The sequence below is a fragment of the Amblyraja radiata genome, chromosome 2 (genome assembly GCF_010909765.2).
Source record: "Amblyraja radiata isolate CabotCenter1 chromosome 2, sAmbRad1.1.pri, whole genome shotgun sequence".
In the NCBI taxonomy this organism is placed as follows: Eukaryota; Metazoa; Chordata; class Chondrichthyes; order Rajiformes; family Rajidae; genus Amblyraja; species Amblyraja radiata.
In genome coordinates this window covers 110,283,885-110,301,593 of record NC_045957.1, presented here as the reverse complement: position 1 = coordinate 110,301,593, position 17,709 = coordinate 110,283,885, and the positions used below count along the sequence as shown (strand labels likewise).

Sequence of the window (17,709 nt, the reverse complement as noted above, 5' to 3'; positions counted from 1 at the left end):
GCCTGCTGTACCTGCACGCCAACTTTCAGTGACCGGTGTACAAGGACGCCCAGGTCTCTCTGTACCTCCCCCTTACCTAACCTAACCCCATTGAGTTAATAATCTGCCCCCTTGTTTTTGCCGCCAAAGTGGATAACCTCACATTTATCTATATTATACTGCATTTGCCACGCATCTGCCCACTCACTCAACCTTTCCAGGTCACCCTGCAACCTCCTAATATCATCTTCACAGTTCACACTGCCACCCAGCTTTGTGTCATCTGCAAACATGCTGGTGTTGCTACTAATTCCCTCTTCCAAATCATTAATATACATGGTAAACAGTTGCGGCCCCAACACCGAGCCTTGGGGCACTCCACTCGCCACTGCCTGCCATTCTGAAAAGGACCCGTTCACTCCTATTCTTTGCTTCCAGTCTGCCAACCAATTTTCTAACCATGTCAACACCCAGCCCCTATACCATGTGCTCTAATTTTAGTGACCAGCATCCCGTACGAGACCATTACAAAACATGGGGGGGGGGGGGGAGATTGTCCTCCACCTCTCAAAACATGGGAGGGACGTGCCCTTGCCCCCCCCCCCCCCCAAAATTTCCGCCCATGATTTTCCTCGAGATCCTGGGAGGGAGAGCGGGGGAGGAGAGGGGATAGAGGGAGAAATAGGGAGTAGGGTGGGGAGAGGATTTATGGAGGGAGGGAGGGACTGAGGGTAGGGGAAAGGAGAGGCGAGGGAGGGATTGGGGGAGGGTAGGAGGAGAGGGGGAAAAAGGGAGGAGGTGAGCAGGGAGAGTGGGAGGAGTAGAGGAGGGGGGAGTGGGGAATAGAGAGAGAAGGGCAGTGGGCGAGGTGATGAGGGTTAGGGGAGGTGAGGAGTGGGGGATAGAGATAGGAGGGGGTAGGGAGGGGAGAGGAGTTATGGAGGGAGGGAGTGACTGAAGGTAGGGGAAAGGAGAGGGAGAGATGAGGGAGGGATTTGGGGAGGAGAGGGGAAAGAAGAGTGAGGATTGAAGAGGAGGGGGAGAGAGTGCTAGGGAAGAGGGGAAATGAGCTGCGCCTGTGCAGTTGGAAACTATGGGAGAATGTTGGGGGACCAAGCCTCCTGTGTGACAGGGACCCAATAGGTCCCACTTAGCCTAGTTATAAATTAACAGTACTACAGAAAGCTGTGATATGATGAGTGATCCACACCTCTCTGCACACACATGCACACACACACATAAGTGTGCACACACATAAGCGTGCACACACACACATGGACACATACGCATGCACACACACATGGACACGTACGCATGCACACACACATAAGCATGCACACACACATACGCATGCACACACACACGCATGCACACACGTACATGGACACATACGCATGCACACACATACGCATGCACACACACACATACGCATGCACACACACGTAGATGCAAACACAAACAGACGCACACTCGCATGCATACACACGTAGACACACACACACATGCACACACATATATACACTGACATACAAATACACACACGCACATACACATATAGACACACATGCACAGAGTCTTAATAAAATCAACAGCTCTTTGGTAATAAATCTGTTTCTTTTATTGTAAACTGCAAGATTCCAAGGACATTTATTCAGCTATTACAAAGTGGCAAAGGACGATTACAATACCCAGATGTGCATTTCCCATAAAATATATATGCAACAAGGCAAAACTGGTCAAACATTTTCATATATATAACATATATAAAAAATGCTTTCTTGTAAATTCTTTTACACTGAAATAATACAACATTTGACATAATACTGGCAGTTTGGTATGTTTCACAAAAAAAAACACTCATGCAATAAAGGTGCCTTACTCAACAGAGAATCAAAGCCATGACCATATGTTTTAGTTTAATAGGGAATTAAATCTTTCCTTTTTAAGTGTGATCCATATTAATGAGCTACAATGTTACTGGCATCACAATGTAAGCTTTCTCTACTGAACGAAGTGTGCAGCTGGCTGGTCTATTCTGAGAGGGCAACTTTGATATATTAACAGACCTGGATCGATTTCGGGTGCCTTGAATCGCAAAACACTGATCATTTGTATGCTTTTGATGTGTAGATCAAGAAACATAATGATCCAAAGATAGACGCAAAAATCTGGAGTAACTCAGCGGGACAGGAATCAGTGCCGTTTCGGGTCGAGACGTCCGTCTGAAGAAGGATCTCAACCTGAAACGTCACCCATTCTTTCTCTCCAGAGATGCTGCCTGTCCCGCTGACTAACTCCAGCTTTCTGTGTCTATCTTCGGTTTAAACCAGCATCTGCAGTTCCTTCCTACACAAAATAATGATCCATCTCGCCTCCTCAATGCCACCCCCCTCCTTGTCACCCTGGCAACAGAGTGCAAAGGGCAATCTCAAGATGCTGCCAGAAACTAAGGCCGTGGCAGGAAGGACGCATCAAAGAGTTGGTTCCCCCTCTCAGTGGAGACTAATATTGTGACAAAATCATTGCCCTTTAATGACGCAGACTCATTAGGTAACAATATGGTTGAGCTAAACATTAGTAGAGGCTGGAGAGCAGCAGGAAGGTCGATAGGTAGCAAGAGGCAATAACAAAAGAGAGGCATTTCCAGGTGATGCTGATTCCAGTTTATACTCATAACTGTGTCCCCGTGTTTAGTTACAGTCGTAAACAAAGTCGTAGTTGCTCGGTTCCTTGGGGATGGGCGGTGGGGCCTCTGGAATTTGGATATTTTCCAGGTCGAGGAGGCGGAGCTTCATCTCCATGCTGAGGAGCGTGTCGAGGTCATTCTTGGTCAGTTCGCTCATCATCTCCTTCCCGAGCAAAGCATTCAGCCCATCGGTCCACACGCAGTACTGGAAGAGAGAGAGAGAGAAAAGGACAGGCGGCAATGAGAACACTGGTCAACCTTGCACAGGGTAAACGGCACAAGAACAGGGTGTGCCCACCCCAGCAGTTAGTTCAGTTTATTGTTCAGTTTAGTTTGTTGTCACATGCACAGTGAAAAATCTTCTGTTGCGTGCTAACCCCAGACAGCAGAAAGGCAAATCATGATTACAATAGTGTGATTTACAGTGCATTACAGGGAATAATATTTAGTACAAGGTAAAGCCAGCAAAGTCCGATCAAGGATAGTCCAAGGGTCACCAATAAGATGGATAGTAGCTCAGCACTGCTCTCTGGTTGTGGTAGGATGATTAATTTGCCTCGTATACACCGTTCAAGCTTCCTCTGATCTGAAGAAGTGGCTCGACACAATACGGCACCTATTCCTTTTCTCCTGAGATGCTGCCTGAACCGCTCAGTTACTCCATCTTTTTGTGTCAGTCTTCCTCTGGTCTGTCAGCTAAACTCTCTGTTCCCTTCTCTCTCGTGTGCTTTTCCAGGTTCCATTGAAATGTAAATGTACTCATTTAAAGCGGCATGGCGGTAGAGTTGCTGCCTTACAGCGAATGCAGCGCCGGAGACTCCGGTTCGATCTCGACTGCGGGTGGTGTCTGTACGGAGTTTGTACGTTCCCCCCGTGACCTGCGAGAACTTTGGTTTCTTTTCTCCGAGAACTTTGGTTTCCTCCCACACTCCAAAGACGTACAGGTTTGTAGGTTAATAGGTTTGGTAAATGTAAAAATTGTTCCTAGTGGGATAGTGTTAATATGTAGGGATCGCTGGTCGGCGAGGACCTGGTGGGCCGAAGGGCCTGTTTCCGCACTGTATCTCTAAACTAAAACTAAACTAAATTTCCCATCCTGCTCTCAATTAACTGGTTAGCACGCAACAAAAGCTTTTCACTGTACCCTGGTATGCATGATAATAAACTAAACTAAATTCACTATCTCTGACACCTCTCTCTCCTTTCTTGATCTCCCTGGTTCTATCTCAGGGGACAGACTAATGAATGCATTTACTATAAACCCACAAAGTCCCAGTTATCTGGACTGCACCTCCTCCCACCCCCCATCTTGCAAACATGCCATCCTCAGAGATGCTGCCTGTCCTGCTAAGTTCCCCCAGCACTTTTTATGTTTTCTTTTGTGAATCAGGCGTCTTCAGTTCCTTCTTTCTCTATTTATCCACTTCTACCTCTCCCTGCAGGAAATAGTTCCACGTTCTCATCGTCATTTGGGTAAAGAGGCGGCTTCTGCAAGCCCTATTATGGGTGACTATCGTACATTGATGGCTTCTAGTTACTCTCCTCCCCTGTAGAAAGCTATGGCAATCAATGCCGTACACAATACTCCCAGTGTGGTCTAACCAAGATATATCTTCAATATAACTTCTCTACTGTGCAAATCTATCCCTCCAGAAATAAATCATAGTGTTTAGTTTGATTTCTTTGTGGTCCCGTTCACCTTTGGCACAACTTTTCATGTAGATACAAGGAACTGCAGAAAAAATCTTACAGAACTTACAAAAAAGGACACAAAGTGCTGGAGTAACTCAGCGGCTCAGGCAGTATCTCTGGAGAAAGTGGATAGGTGACCTTTAGGGTCAGAACCTTTCTTCAGACGTCCGAAGGGGCCGAATCGAGACGTCACCTATCCATGTTCTACAGGAATGCTACACAAGTTTACATGATTGGTGGGTGTATTTGTGCCCCAGTATTTTCTGCGCCTTTTCACCACCTAGACTTGTATCTCCCAAGTAATAAAATGACCTCTTCATTCTTCCAACATGTTCTGCCTCACATTTGACATTGCTGAACATGCCTCACCTATCCATGTTCTCCAGCGATGCTGCCTGAGTTACTCCAGCACTTTGTGTCCTTTTATGTATTAACCAGCATCTGCAGTTCTTTGCTTTTATATTGCTGGCAATTTGTTAATTCTGTAAATTTACTAATGCATTCACATTATTTGTTGAAGTCCTTCTCAGTATTGTCTCCACAATATGGCTTTATCTGCATATTTAAAAATTACATTCATGCTTCCAAAATCTAAACTGTTAATGTGAATTAAGAACAGCCCGTGGTTCAGACACTGATCTTTCGATCACCTCCGATAACTGTGAAGAATTGTCCTTTAAGGTCTTGTTGCTTTCGGTCTTAAAGCAAGTGAGCTATCCACTCTCCTAATGTCCCTTGATTCTGCTTTGTTCATTAGCAGGTACCTTATTGGTGCCTCATGACAATCCAGATGAATTACATTCACTATATTATCCTCACTGTCACCCTGCAAAAAGTTCAATAAAAATATAAGCAAGCAACAATTGAAATATATTGATCATTCTTTCTTAGTTATTCTTCCATTTTCTCCTTTGGTAGCAAATTCCAATATTTTTCATAATATCAATATTACACTGACAGGGTGTGTTGTTATCTTCGTCTAATTCCATCTTCTTAAACATAGATACAATGTTAGCTATCCATTAGTGTCTGGCATCAAATCATTTTCCAGTAGATTATTCCATTCATCTCGTAATGACTCAGCTCTCTCTTTGTTAGGCTCTTTTAAAATGCAGAACTTTACACTATCCACTCAAGATATTTATCCATTTTGAGCTTGATAAACTTATGTAATCTATGGCCTCTTACTATTTAAATTTCTTTTTCTTATAATTCAACTAACTGTTCAATCTCATGCCATCTGTTTTATCTTCCTGGTAAATATCCAAATGATATTAGAAGTAGGGAGAGGTTGGAAGGAACTGCAGATGCTCGTTTATACCGAAGATAGACACAAAGTGCTGGAGTAACTCAGCGGGTCAGGCAGCATCTGTAGAAATGTTGCAACCCAAAATGTCACCCATCCTTTTTCACCAGGTGCTTTAAGTCACCTTTAAGTTAAGTTTTCACCTTAAGTTAAAGGTGACTTAAAGCACCTTTAAACCAGCAGGTGCTGCCCGACCCGCTGAGTTACTCCAGCACTTTGTGTCTATATTTGGACAGACTAGGATTGCTTTCTTTGGACTTTCAGAGGTTGAAGGGGGATCAAATAGAAGTAAATAAAATTATGAAGGGCGTGGATAGGGTACGTCAGGACCTTTTTTACCAGGGTGGAAATGTCAAAGATTAGAGGGCATAGCTTTAAGATGAAAAGGGGCAAAGTCTAAAGAAGGTATGTGGGGCAAGTGTCTTTTACACAGTGAGTGGTGGGTGCCTGGTTTTAGCTGCCAGGGGTGGAGCTGGAGGCAGGTACAATAGAATTGCTGAACCAGGACGTTCGAATTGCTGAACAGGGAACAGAGGGATATAGATCACGTGCCGGCAGATGAGATTAGTTTGTCTTGGAATTAAGTTAGGAACAGGCATTGTGGGCTGATGGGCCTGAACCTATGCTCTACTTTACTAAGTTCTATGTTCTATGAAATAATAAACTGATATTTTGGTCTTGGAATTTATTTTTGTTCCTGAATGGCTCATTCCCATCTAGACTTTATAATTGGTGGGTCTGAAGAAGGGTTTCGGCCCAAAACGTCGCCTATTTCCTTCGCTCCATAGATGCTGCTGCACCTGCTGAGTTTCTCCAGCAATTTTGTGTACCTTAGACTTTATAATTGATGTGTGTGAAAAGATTTATGTTCCCTTGCAATATCATTTCATTGTTCCTTTTACTCTGTAATTATTATTTTTGTTTTAATTCTTAGAATGTTTTGTACTCTCTTATTCATGGCTCTCTCTGTGTCTTTATACTCCAAATCTGTCAATAACGTCATTATAAAGATTTTTTCTGCTTTTTCTCCAATATCTTCAACCTTCTACAACTTTAATCGAACCCAGTTTCCAACCATCAGGCAACATTTTACCGCGATTGAAATCGGAAAACCAATACAAATTTGACCTGGTTGGTGATTATTTTGTTTTATTAAAAATGTACAACATGCCCATGGTAAAAGACTCTGCAAGCTTACAATGCAGATCAATGCATTTGCTTACAATGCAGATCAATTTAATGGATCTCAGACACACCTGTCTGCATTTGGCCCATATCCCTCCAAACCTTTCCTATCCATGAACCCATCCAAATGTTGTTATAGTACCTGCCTCAACTACCTCCTCTGGCAGCTCGTTCCAAATACTCACCACCCACTGTGTGAAACGCTGTCTCTTGTGTTCCTGCTCAATCTTTCCCCTCTCACCTAAAACCTATGTCATCTGGTTCTTGATTCTCCTATCCTGGGTAAAAAAACTGTATATTCCACCTATTTATTCCTCTCATGATCGTATACACCTCTATAAGATCTATATTTTAAACGCCTCTTATACGCCTCTATAAGATCACCCCTCAGCCTCCTGCGCTCCAAGGAATAAATTCCTAGCCTGCCTAACTTCTCCCTATTGCTCAGGCCCACAAGTCTTGGCAACATCCTTGTCAATGTATGGCCTATGTTCTACTGGAACCTATTTCAACTCATCTGCATTGCGGAAGTTAAATCTATCGTCCAAATGTCAGTAAGGTTCTCAAAATTAAACATAATTTGATGCTCAACACCCTACGGCACATTTCCCATTTGTGTTATTAAAAATATCCTCCTTTAAAGAGTGAGTGCCAATGACATCTTTCTGGGCACTAAGATGCTGACAGTGCGATGGAAATGAATTAGCACTTGGCAAGGGACTGCGTGAGATTACTGACACATTCTGGGTGCGTGGTGGAATTCACAGAGGCAGCTTGCCTGTCCAGCACTGCGGACCTCAGCATCGTGTTTATGTCATAATTTCTCCTCACTAAAGACCACATTTTATCACAAAGATAAATATTAGGAGACATTGAGAAAAGGATATCAGAACTCCCCGCACCACATTTCAGATGTTCTTTTAACTAAAACTGGTGATGTAAAATTGTTCATCACATTTCTTTACAAGAACAGGATGGCTGAGTAATTACCCTGATTTACTTGCTGGGCAAGCACTGCCGCAGATTCTATTTTTAATATTTGTATACAAAGTGAGGATGTTACTGGCAATGGCAGCTGAAGTGAGGCGGTGGACAGGGGTGAATCATACCGGCTGCTCCTGATTCCTCGTGCAACCTACTGACCCTTCCTGGGGAGAAGGCAGGAACGGGGTACTGATTGGGGATGATCAGCCATGATCATATTGAATGGTGGTGCTGGCTCGAAGGGCCGAATGGCCTACTCCTGCACCTATTGTCTAGTCAGGATTACTGAGTCAAACGCGGTGGCATGAGGCAAGCACGGCGGAGCAGCGGTAGATTTGCTACCTTACAGCGCCAGAGACCCGGGTTTGATCCTGACTACGGGCGCTGTCTGTACGGAGTTTGTACGTTCTCCCCGTGACCTGTGTGGGTTTTCTCCGGGAGCTCCGGTTTCCTCCCACTTTCCAAAGACGTACAGGTTTGTTGGTTTAAAATTAGCCTTGGTAAATTGCAAAATGCCCCTAGTGTGTGTAGGATAGTGTTAGTTTGCGGGTATCCCTGGTCGACGCGGACTCGGTGGGCCGAAGGGCCTGTTTCCGTGCTCTATCTCTAAACTGAACTAAACTCAGGTGCTCAGACAAAGGCACCACCAAAGAATGACCACAGCGTGCCTTGGTGATTAGATGAACTTTGCCAAGAGGAGTCGGTGGGAGCAAGCTCCCGAGATGCATAATCCACAGCTTGAATCACAGCAGCCTGAGTGTCTTCCAAGCAGTCGCAACATATGTCAAACTGTGATCTACCCCACAGGCAAAATGATGCACTGACAAAGGTTGACAAGAGAGGAGACACACAAGAAGGCTGGCTATGGTAGACTTTAATTGGAGCAATAAAAGGAAACTTTATTACATTTCCTCATTTAGAAATCTGAACCCCCCCCCCCCCCCTTGCCACCTTTGATATTTCAGACTGAAAAGGAGAAGGAAGCAGTGACACAGATATTAAAATCATAATTTATCATCCAGACTAGCACTGTCATTTTAACAAAAAGCCAAACTGCAAATGCTGGATTGCATTTTACAATTTACCTGCCATGTTGAATTATATTTGCTTTAGACAATGTTTTATTATTAATGTTTAATGTTTTATGTGCCATTCCTAACTGTTACTGTATGCCATGTTGTCACTTGCGGGCAGAGCACCAAGGCAAAGTCCTTGTATGTGAATACTTGGCTAATAAACTTATTCATTCACATTGTTATACACAAGAGCTCCGGCAATTTCTAATTTTACTTTCATTTTATCTGTTCATTAATTCATTGTTTTCCAACCCTACAGTAGGGAAGAGTAGGACAAAATGCCTGACCTGTTATTCACGACCGTGAGAGTAGGAAACAGTTAATGAAACTTGTGTTGTTTCTGCATTTATAAATAATAATAAGGGAAAATACCAAACACACCAGCTAATACTTCATTACACCTGTGGGAAGACACACGGGTTCCTCGTTCAAAAATACTTGTGATTTTTTTCATGGTGAGCCACTGATCAAGATACTAACAGATAATTGCCGGTTCCCATGTCAAGAAATAAAATTGTTAAGAAGGCGGATTAAAAATAACATTAATGGAGGGGTGGAATCACACTTACCTCATGCTTGTCAGGGGCGATGAAATTCAATGAGTCATCCGGGTCATATAGGATAGAGAAGGCAAGTTCCAACACCTCCTGTGGAGAACAGAGCCACATGAATCAGTCAAACAGAAGCGGCATCCTGCTGTGCTAAGAATAAGGGGTAGGCCATTTAGGACTTTTTCACCCAGAGAGTTGTGAATCTGTGGAATTCTCTGCCCCAGAAGGCAGTGGAGGCCAATTCACTGGATGTTTTCAAGAGAGAGTTAGATTTAGCTCTTAGGGCTAAAGGAATCAAGGGGATATGGAGAGAAGGCAGGAATGGGGTACTGATTTTAGATAATCAGCCATGATCACATTGAATGGCGGTGCTGGCTCGAAGGGCCGAATGGCCTGCTCCTGTACTTATTTTTCTATGTTTCTAGGACAGGTCACATCCAAATCATGTGGCACCTCACACACTTTGTTTTGAGGATCACCTTCATCGATAATAATCACATTTAAAAAGGGTCTCCAAAGTAGGAAAATACTGCATGATGGTTCATTAGAACCTTAACGAACGCAATCTGCAGCCAATTCTCGTGGAGGAGATGAAAACAAAGGAACTGGTCAAGAATATAGTTTTAAGGAGAGTCTTAGAGTGTTTTATTGTCATAAGTTCCAGACAGAACCATGGAATTCTTACTTGCAGCAGCACAAGAGAATATGTAAACATAGTACACTGTAAACAATATAATAAACAGCAAAAAAAAGTTATGTGTGTGTGTGTTGAAATACACACACACACACATATATATATATATATATAAAATATACATGTATACATACAGTGGCTTGCAAATGTTTTCATACCCCTTGAACTTTTCCACGTTTTGTCACGTTACAACCACAAACGTAAATGTATTTTATTGGGATTTTATGTGATAGACCAACACAAAGTGGTGCATAATTGTGAAGTGGAAGGAAAATTATACATGGTTCTCAAATATTTTTACAAATAAAAAACTGAAAAGTGTGGCGTGCAAAAGTATTCAGCCCCCCTGAGTCAATACTTTGTAGAACCACCTTTCGCTGCAATTACAGCTGCAAGTCTTTTGGGGTATGTCTCTACCAGCTTTGCACATCTAGAGACTGAAATTTCTGCCCATTCTTCTTTGCAAAATAGCTCAAGCTCAGTCAGATTGGATGGAGAGCGTCTGTGAACAGCAATTTTCAAGTCTTGCCAGAGATTCTCAATTGGATTTAGGTCTGGACTTTGACTGGGCCATTCTAACACATGAATATGCTTTGATCTAAACCATTCCATTGTAGCTCTGGCTGTATGTTTAGGGTCGTTGTCCTGCTGGAAGGTGAACCTCCGCCCCAGTCTCAAGTCTTTTGTAGACTCTAACAGGTTTTCTTCCAAGATTGCCCTGTATTTGGCTCCATCCATCTTCCCATCAACTCTGACCAGCTTCCCTGTCCCTGCTGAAGAAAAGCATCCCCACAGCATGATGCTGCCACCACCATGTTTCACAATGGGGATGGTGTGTTCAGAGTGATGTGCAGTGTTAGTTTTCCGCCACACATAGCGTTTTGCATTTAGGCCAGAAACTTCAATTTTGGTCTCATCTGACCAGAGCACCTTCCTCCACATGTTTGCTGTGTCCCCCACATGGCTTGTGGCAAACTGCAAACGGGACTTCTTATGGCTTTTTTTCAACAATGGCTTTCTTCTTGCCACTCTTCCATAAAGGCCCGATTTGTGGAGTACACGACTAATAGTTGTCCTGTGGACAGATTCTCCCACCTGAGCTGTGGATCTCTGCAGCTTCTCTGATCAATCAATCAGTTTAGGTGGACGGCCATGTCTTGGTAGGTTTGCAGTTGTGCCATACTCTTTCCATTTTCGGATGATGGATTGAACAGTGCTCCGTGAGATGTTCAAAGCTTGGGATATTTTTTTATAACCTAACCCTGCTTTAAACTTCTCCACAACTTTATCCCTGACCTGTCTGGTGTGTTCCTTGGGCTTCATGATGCTGTTTGTTCACTAATGTTCTCTAACAAACCTCTGAGGCCTTAATAGAACAGCTGTATTTATACTGAGATTAGATTACACACAAGTGGACTCTATTTACTAATTAGGTGACTTCTGAAGGCAATTGGTTGCACTGGATTTTATTTAGGGGTATCAGAGTAAAGGGGGCTGAATACTTTTGCACGCCACACTTTTCAGTTTTTTATTTGTAAAAAAATTTGAAAACCATGTATCATTTTCCTTCCACTTCACAATTATGCGCCACTTTGTGTTGGTCTATACTTAAAATCCCAATAAAATATATTTACGTTTGTGGTTGTAACGTGACAAAATGTGGAAAAGTTCAAGGGGTATGAATACTTTTGCAAGCCACTGTATATATATGTATACACACATGCAGATGCATAAACATATTTTAAAAAACCCAATAATAGTGCAGAGACAAAAACAATGAGCCCAAGTCTATGTAGTTCAGAGCTTATTTGGAGGTTACAGTGTTTAATAGCCTGATGGCTGTAGGGAAGAACCTGTTCCTGGATGTGAGTTTTCAGGCTCCTACATCTTCTTCCCGATAGCAGGAGTGAAATGAGTGTGGCCAGAGTGGTGTGGGAAGCAACAGAGGCAGAGGGGTTTAGAGAATTACAGAGCTTGGAGGTTAATTATCACCATCGATTAAAATCAAACGTGAACGAGGGATCAGAACAGGTGCGGCGGGAGGGGTAGGACATGGAGAAATTCAAGACCACGGACTAGAACTGTAAATAGTGGACTGCGACACATATAGACCAGTGGATACAGGGGTGATGAGAAAAATGGGCTGGTTATGATGTTTGAGGGAACTGAATATCACCTCAGGAAACAAGGTGAAAGGCTAACATTAATGACAGTCTCCAGTTAGGATTAAGAGGTGATTAGGATTAAGATATGGATGAAAGTTTCAATGAAAGAAAAGCTGAAACAGCATGGGGGAAGATGTGAGCAGACTTAGAGGGCTATCAGGAAGGGAATCAAATGCCAGCCTTACTAAAGGCTTGGACAGACACTCCCTGACGTACGTAGGTGACCTACGTAAACTCACTGTTACATAAACAATTCTACACTCGGTCCCTAGTGTTTAGTTTAGTTTAGCGATACAGCACAGAAACAGGCTCTTTGGCCCATTGAGTCTGCGCCGACCAGCAATCCCTGCACGCTAATACTATCCGACACAAACTGGGGACAATTTACAATTAATCCAAGCCAATTAACCTATAAACCTGTCATGGGGTCAATGTACAAAGTCTGTACAGACTGCATCTATAGTTAGTATCGAACCCGGGTCTCTGAAGCTGTAAGTGTCAAGTCATTGAATTCAAAAAGACAGCATGCTAGGAATTGTGAAGCACCCATTATATATCATTTTTAATCATATTGCCAAAAACAGAATCCAGACCTGGTCTTATAAATGGGATTATATTAATAAAAAATTACATTTTTCTTGGGGGATTCGGGATAGGCAAGGAGATGAAATGCCACTCCACAATTCCAAAATTAGACTCCTGACTGGAGACATCAATCAGCACCAATTACAACCTCATTTTAGTAAGCTGTTAAATCTGTTACATGTCAATCAACAAGGTTTTATACTTTCAACAATTTTCATGATTAGAATAATGTGTGAATGTTGAAGTTCATGTCAAATTGCTGATTCTGTCTTGAGTTGCTGTCATGAATATTTACTCTCTCATTATCATAAGAGTCATAGAGGGTGATACAGTGTGGAAACAGGCCCTTTGGCCCAACTTGCCCACACCGGCCAACATGTCCCAGCTACACTAGTCTCACCTGCCCGCATTTGGTCCATATCCCTCCAAACTTATCCTATCCATATACCCGTCTAACTGCTTCTTAAACGTTGGGATAGTCCCAGCCTCAACTACCTCCTCTGGAAGCTTGTTCCATACACCCACCACCCTTTGTGCGAAAAAGTGACCCCTCAAATTCCTATTAAATATTTTCCCCTTCACCTTAAACCTATGTCCTCTGGTCCTCGATTCACCTACTCTGGGCAAGAAACTCTGTGCATCTATCCGATCGGTTCCTCTCATGATTTCATACACCTCCATAAAATCACCCCTCTTAGTCAATGTGGTTTTGTGCGTGGGAGGTCATGTCTCACGAATTTGATTGTGTTATTTGACCCTTAAACCTACAAATATATATTTAATTTCCTTTTGAAAGTTACTAATGAATCATCATTTTTGCTTCAGAGTGAACATTTTAGATCATGTTTTTTTTAATTTGCGCACCTTCTGTGAACACGTTTGAGAAAGAACTGCAGATGCTGGAAAAATCGAAGGTAGACAAAAATGCTGGAGAAACTCAGCGGGTGAGACATGCAAGGTTTCTCCAGCATTTTTGTCTACCTTCTGTGAACACGTGATTTGATGCCTGCCATCCAGGGTGGGATCCATGTGTACACGTGATAGATGTGGCCCACCATCCCTCACAGACATGTGTCCCGGCCCCTATGCAGACCAAGGTTGCCGACCCCTGCCTTAAACCAATGTCCTCTGGTCCTCGATTCACCTGCTCAAGGTTCTATAGTTGTCAATGTCATTAGGTTCCAATTCTGTCTCTGTAAATTGCCTGGAGTGTCGGGAGGGGAAGCCAATGTTGATGACATGGAACCATGGGGCGGTGCGGAGGCGAAGCGGTAGAGTTGCTGCCTTAGAGCTCCAGAAACCCGGGTTCAATCCTGACCACGGGTGCTATCTGTACGGAGTTTGTACATTCTCCCCGTGACCTCGTGGGTTTTCCCCGGGTGCTCCGGTTTCCTTCCACACTCCAAAGACAAGCAGGTTCGTAGGTTAATTTGGCTTTGCTGGTCGGCGCAGACTTGGTGGGCTGAAGGGCCTGTTTCTGCGCTGTTTCTCTAGAACTAAAAATTAAAATGTCACCTTTATGTTGATTATTGAGCTAAAACTCTCCTGGTTCATGCTCTGAGCTTTGCATAGTTTAAGAATAAGGGGTAGGCCTTTAGGAATGAGATGAGGAAAAACGTTTTCACCCAGAGAGTTGTGAATCTGTAGAATTATCTGCCACAGAAGGCAGTGGAGGCCAATTCACTGGATGTTTTCAAGTGAGAATTAGATTCAGCTCTTAAGGCTAACAGAATCAAGGGACATTCTTGCCATAGAGGGAGTACAGAGAAGGTTCACCAGACTGATTCCTGGGATGTCAGGACTTTCATATGAAGAAAGACTGGATAGACTCGGTTTGTACTCGCTAGAATTTAGAAGATTGAGGCGGGATCTTATAGAAACTTATAAAATTCTGAAGGGGTTGGACAGGCTAGATGCAGGAAGATTGTTCCTGATGTTGGGGAAGTCCAGAACAAGGGGTCACAGTTTAAGGATAAGGGGGAAATCATTTAGGACTGAGATGAGGAAAACATTTTTCACACAGAGAGTGGTGAATCTCTGCAATTCTCTGCCACAGAAGGTAGTTGAGGCCAGTTCATTGGCTATATTTAAGAAGGAGTTAGATGTGGCCCTTGTGGATAAAGGGATCAGGGGGTATGGAGAGAAGGCAGGTACAGGATACTGAGTTGGATGATCAGGCATGATCATATTGAATGGCGGTGCAGGCTCGAAGGGCCGAATGGCCTACTCCTGCACCTAATTTCTATGTTTTTATGTCTATCTCAAAGTTTGCCAGAACTCAATAGATTGTACTCTGTTCCACAGTTGGTTTCGCTGAACCCATCACCCCACTAACCCCACCTCTGGCCTCACCATTGAACAATGATTCATGTTCTCTCCACATTTCTGATTCTCCCTGCCGTTTTGCCCACTACAAACAAACAAACCCAGTTCCTCAAGCCTGCTACATGTTCATAATGCCTGGAGCATCGTGACAACACAGCTTCCACCACCCACTCACCTTTGGCAGAAACAAAAGCCCGTGGCACATCACCAAGAAAACAAATTCTGCAAGTGCGGTGACTGAAATCAGTCCAGGGCTTCACATGAACCAAATGACTCAACCCACCCCTGCAGCCATTTAAAGTCTGGAATTTGCTATATTGTAAACATAGAAACAGAGAAACATAGAAATTAGGTGCAGGAGTAGGCCATTCGGCCCTTCGAGCCTGCACCGCCATTCAATATGATCATGGCTGATCATCCAACTCAGTATCCCGTACCTGCCTTCTCTCCATACCCTCTGATCCCCTTAGCCACAAGGGCCACATCTAACTCCCTCTTAAATATAGCCAATGGACTGGCCTCGACTACCCTCTGTGGCAGAGAGTTCCAGAGATTCACCACTCTCTGTGTGAAAAAAGTTCTTCTCATCTCGGTTTTAAAGGATTTCCCCCTTATCCTTAAGCTGTGACCCCTTGTCCTGGACTTCCCCAACATCGGGAGCAATCTTCCTGCATCTAGCCTGTCCAACCCCTTAAGAATTTTATAAGTTTCTATAAGATCCCCTCTCAATCTCCTAACTTCTAGAGAGTATAAACCAAGTCTATCCAGTCTTTCTTCATAAGACAGTCCTGATATCCCAGAAACCAGTCTGGTGAACCTTCTCTGCACTCCCTCTAGGGCAATAATGTCCTTCCTCAGATTTGGAGACCAAAACTGTACGCAATACTCCAGGTGTGGTCTCACCAAGACCCTGTACAACTGCAGTAGAACCTCCCTGCTCCTATACTCAAATCCTTTTGCTATGAAAGCTAACATACCATTCACTTTCTTCACTGCCTGCTGCACCTGCATGCCTACTTTCAATGACTGGTGTACCATGACACCCAGGTCTCGCTGCATCTCCCCTTTTCCTAGTCGGCCACCATTTAGATAATAGTCTGCTTTCCTGTTTTTGCCACCAAAATGGATAACCTCACATTTATCCACATTATACTGCATCTGCCAAACATTTGCCCACTCACCCAGCCTATCCAAGTCACCTTGCAGTCTCCTAGCATCCTCCTCACAGCTAACACTGCCCCCCAGCTTAGTGTCATCCGCAAACTTGGAGATATTGCCGTCAATTCCCTCATCCAGATCATTAATATATATTGTAAATAGCTGGGGTCCCAGCACTGAGCCTTGCGGTACCCCACTAGTCACTGCCTGCCATTGTGAAAAGGACCCGTTTACTCCTACTCTTTGCTTCCTGTTTGCCAGCCAGTTCTCTATCCACATCAATACTGAACCCCCAATGCCGTGTGCTTTAAGTTTGTATACTAATCTCTTATGTGGGACCTTGTCGAAAGCCTTCTGGAAGTCCAGATACACCACATCTGGTGTGAAGGCAAGATCATTGGGGCACTTAAAGAGGAAGTAGCTAAACTTTTTGCTCGATCAAGGAATTGAGGGCTCTGAGGAATGGGCACAAAAGAGATGAGGCCAGGGGTAGACTATCATGTTCGTAAGTGATAGGAGCAGAATTAGGCCATTAGGCCCATCAAGTCTACTACGGCGTATCTAATGGCTGATCTATCTTTCCCTCTTAACCTCATTCTCCTGCCTTCTCCCCATAACCCCTGACACCCGTACTAATCAAGAATCTATCTGTGCCTTAAAAATACAATTGACTTGGCCTCCACAGCCTTCTGATCACAATGAAGGACGTACAGGCCCGATGGGCCGAGCGGCCTATTCCTGCTCCTAGTTTTCTTCTCTTTTTATATTGTTCATCTCTCAAATACACTGGCGTTTGGTTTCAGGACTTCTGTTCCCTTTCAATGGTTCAAAGGTGCACAATTGTCACGTATACCTAGGTATAATGAAATTCCTTTCCTGCATATAGTTCAGTAAAAACGTACTATATGTAGGCACAATCATACTTAAGTGGAAGAGTGTAAGAATAGTAGATCACATTATGCCAGTACACAAGAGTTGCTATATCTCCGGTGCTCTTGTATCCTTCAAGTTCAAAGTTGTGACTTGAGCCAGTTCACGGACCCGCCAGCCGCCTGTCACTTCTGCGGCGAGGAAGAGACCGTGTTCCACGTCTACATGGAGTGTGAGAGGTTGCAGCCCCTGTTCGACTATCTGAAGGGGCTGCTCCTCAGGTTTTGGCTATATTTTAGCCCCACGCTCCTGGTATTTGGGCACCCGGTACAGAGGGGGAAGGGTTGGGAGGGAGTTATAGACAATAGACAATAGGTGCAGGAGTAGGCCATTCGGCCCTTTGAGCCAGTACCGCCATTCAATGTGATCATGGCTGATCATCCCCAATCAGTA

The 17,709-nt window shown here is 43.8% G+C and overlaps 1 protein-coding gene across 5 annotated transcripts in view; it reads right to left on the bottom strand.

Moving 5' to 3' along the window:
* Window positions 1-1,574: 1,574 nt before the first annotated feature.
* The window catches only part of LOC116966958 (engulfment and cell motility protein 1), a 314,863-nt gene continuing 298,728 nt past the window's right edge, over window positions 1,575-17,709 (bottom strand). For all 5 annotated transcript variants that reach the window (XM_033013349.1, XM_033013359.1, XM_033013365.1 and 2 more), the window contains 2 exons: window positions 9,478-9,555; window positions 1,575-2,870 (listed from right to left, as the gene is read on the bottom strand). In XM_033013349.1, coding sequence (XP_032869240.1) covers window positions 2,670-2,870; window positions 9,478-9,555 — 279 coding nt within the window. In that variant the 3' untranslated portion in view covers window positions 1,575-2,669. The remainder of the gene's footprint in view (window positions 2,871-9,477; window positions 9,556-17,709) is intronic.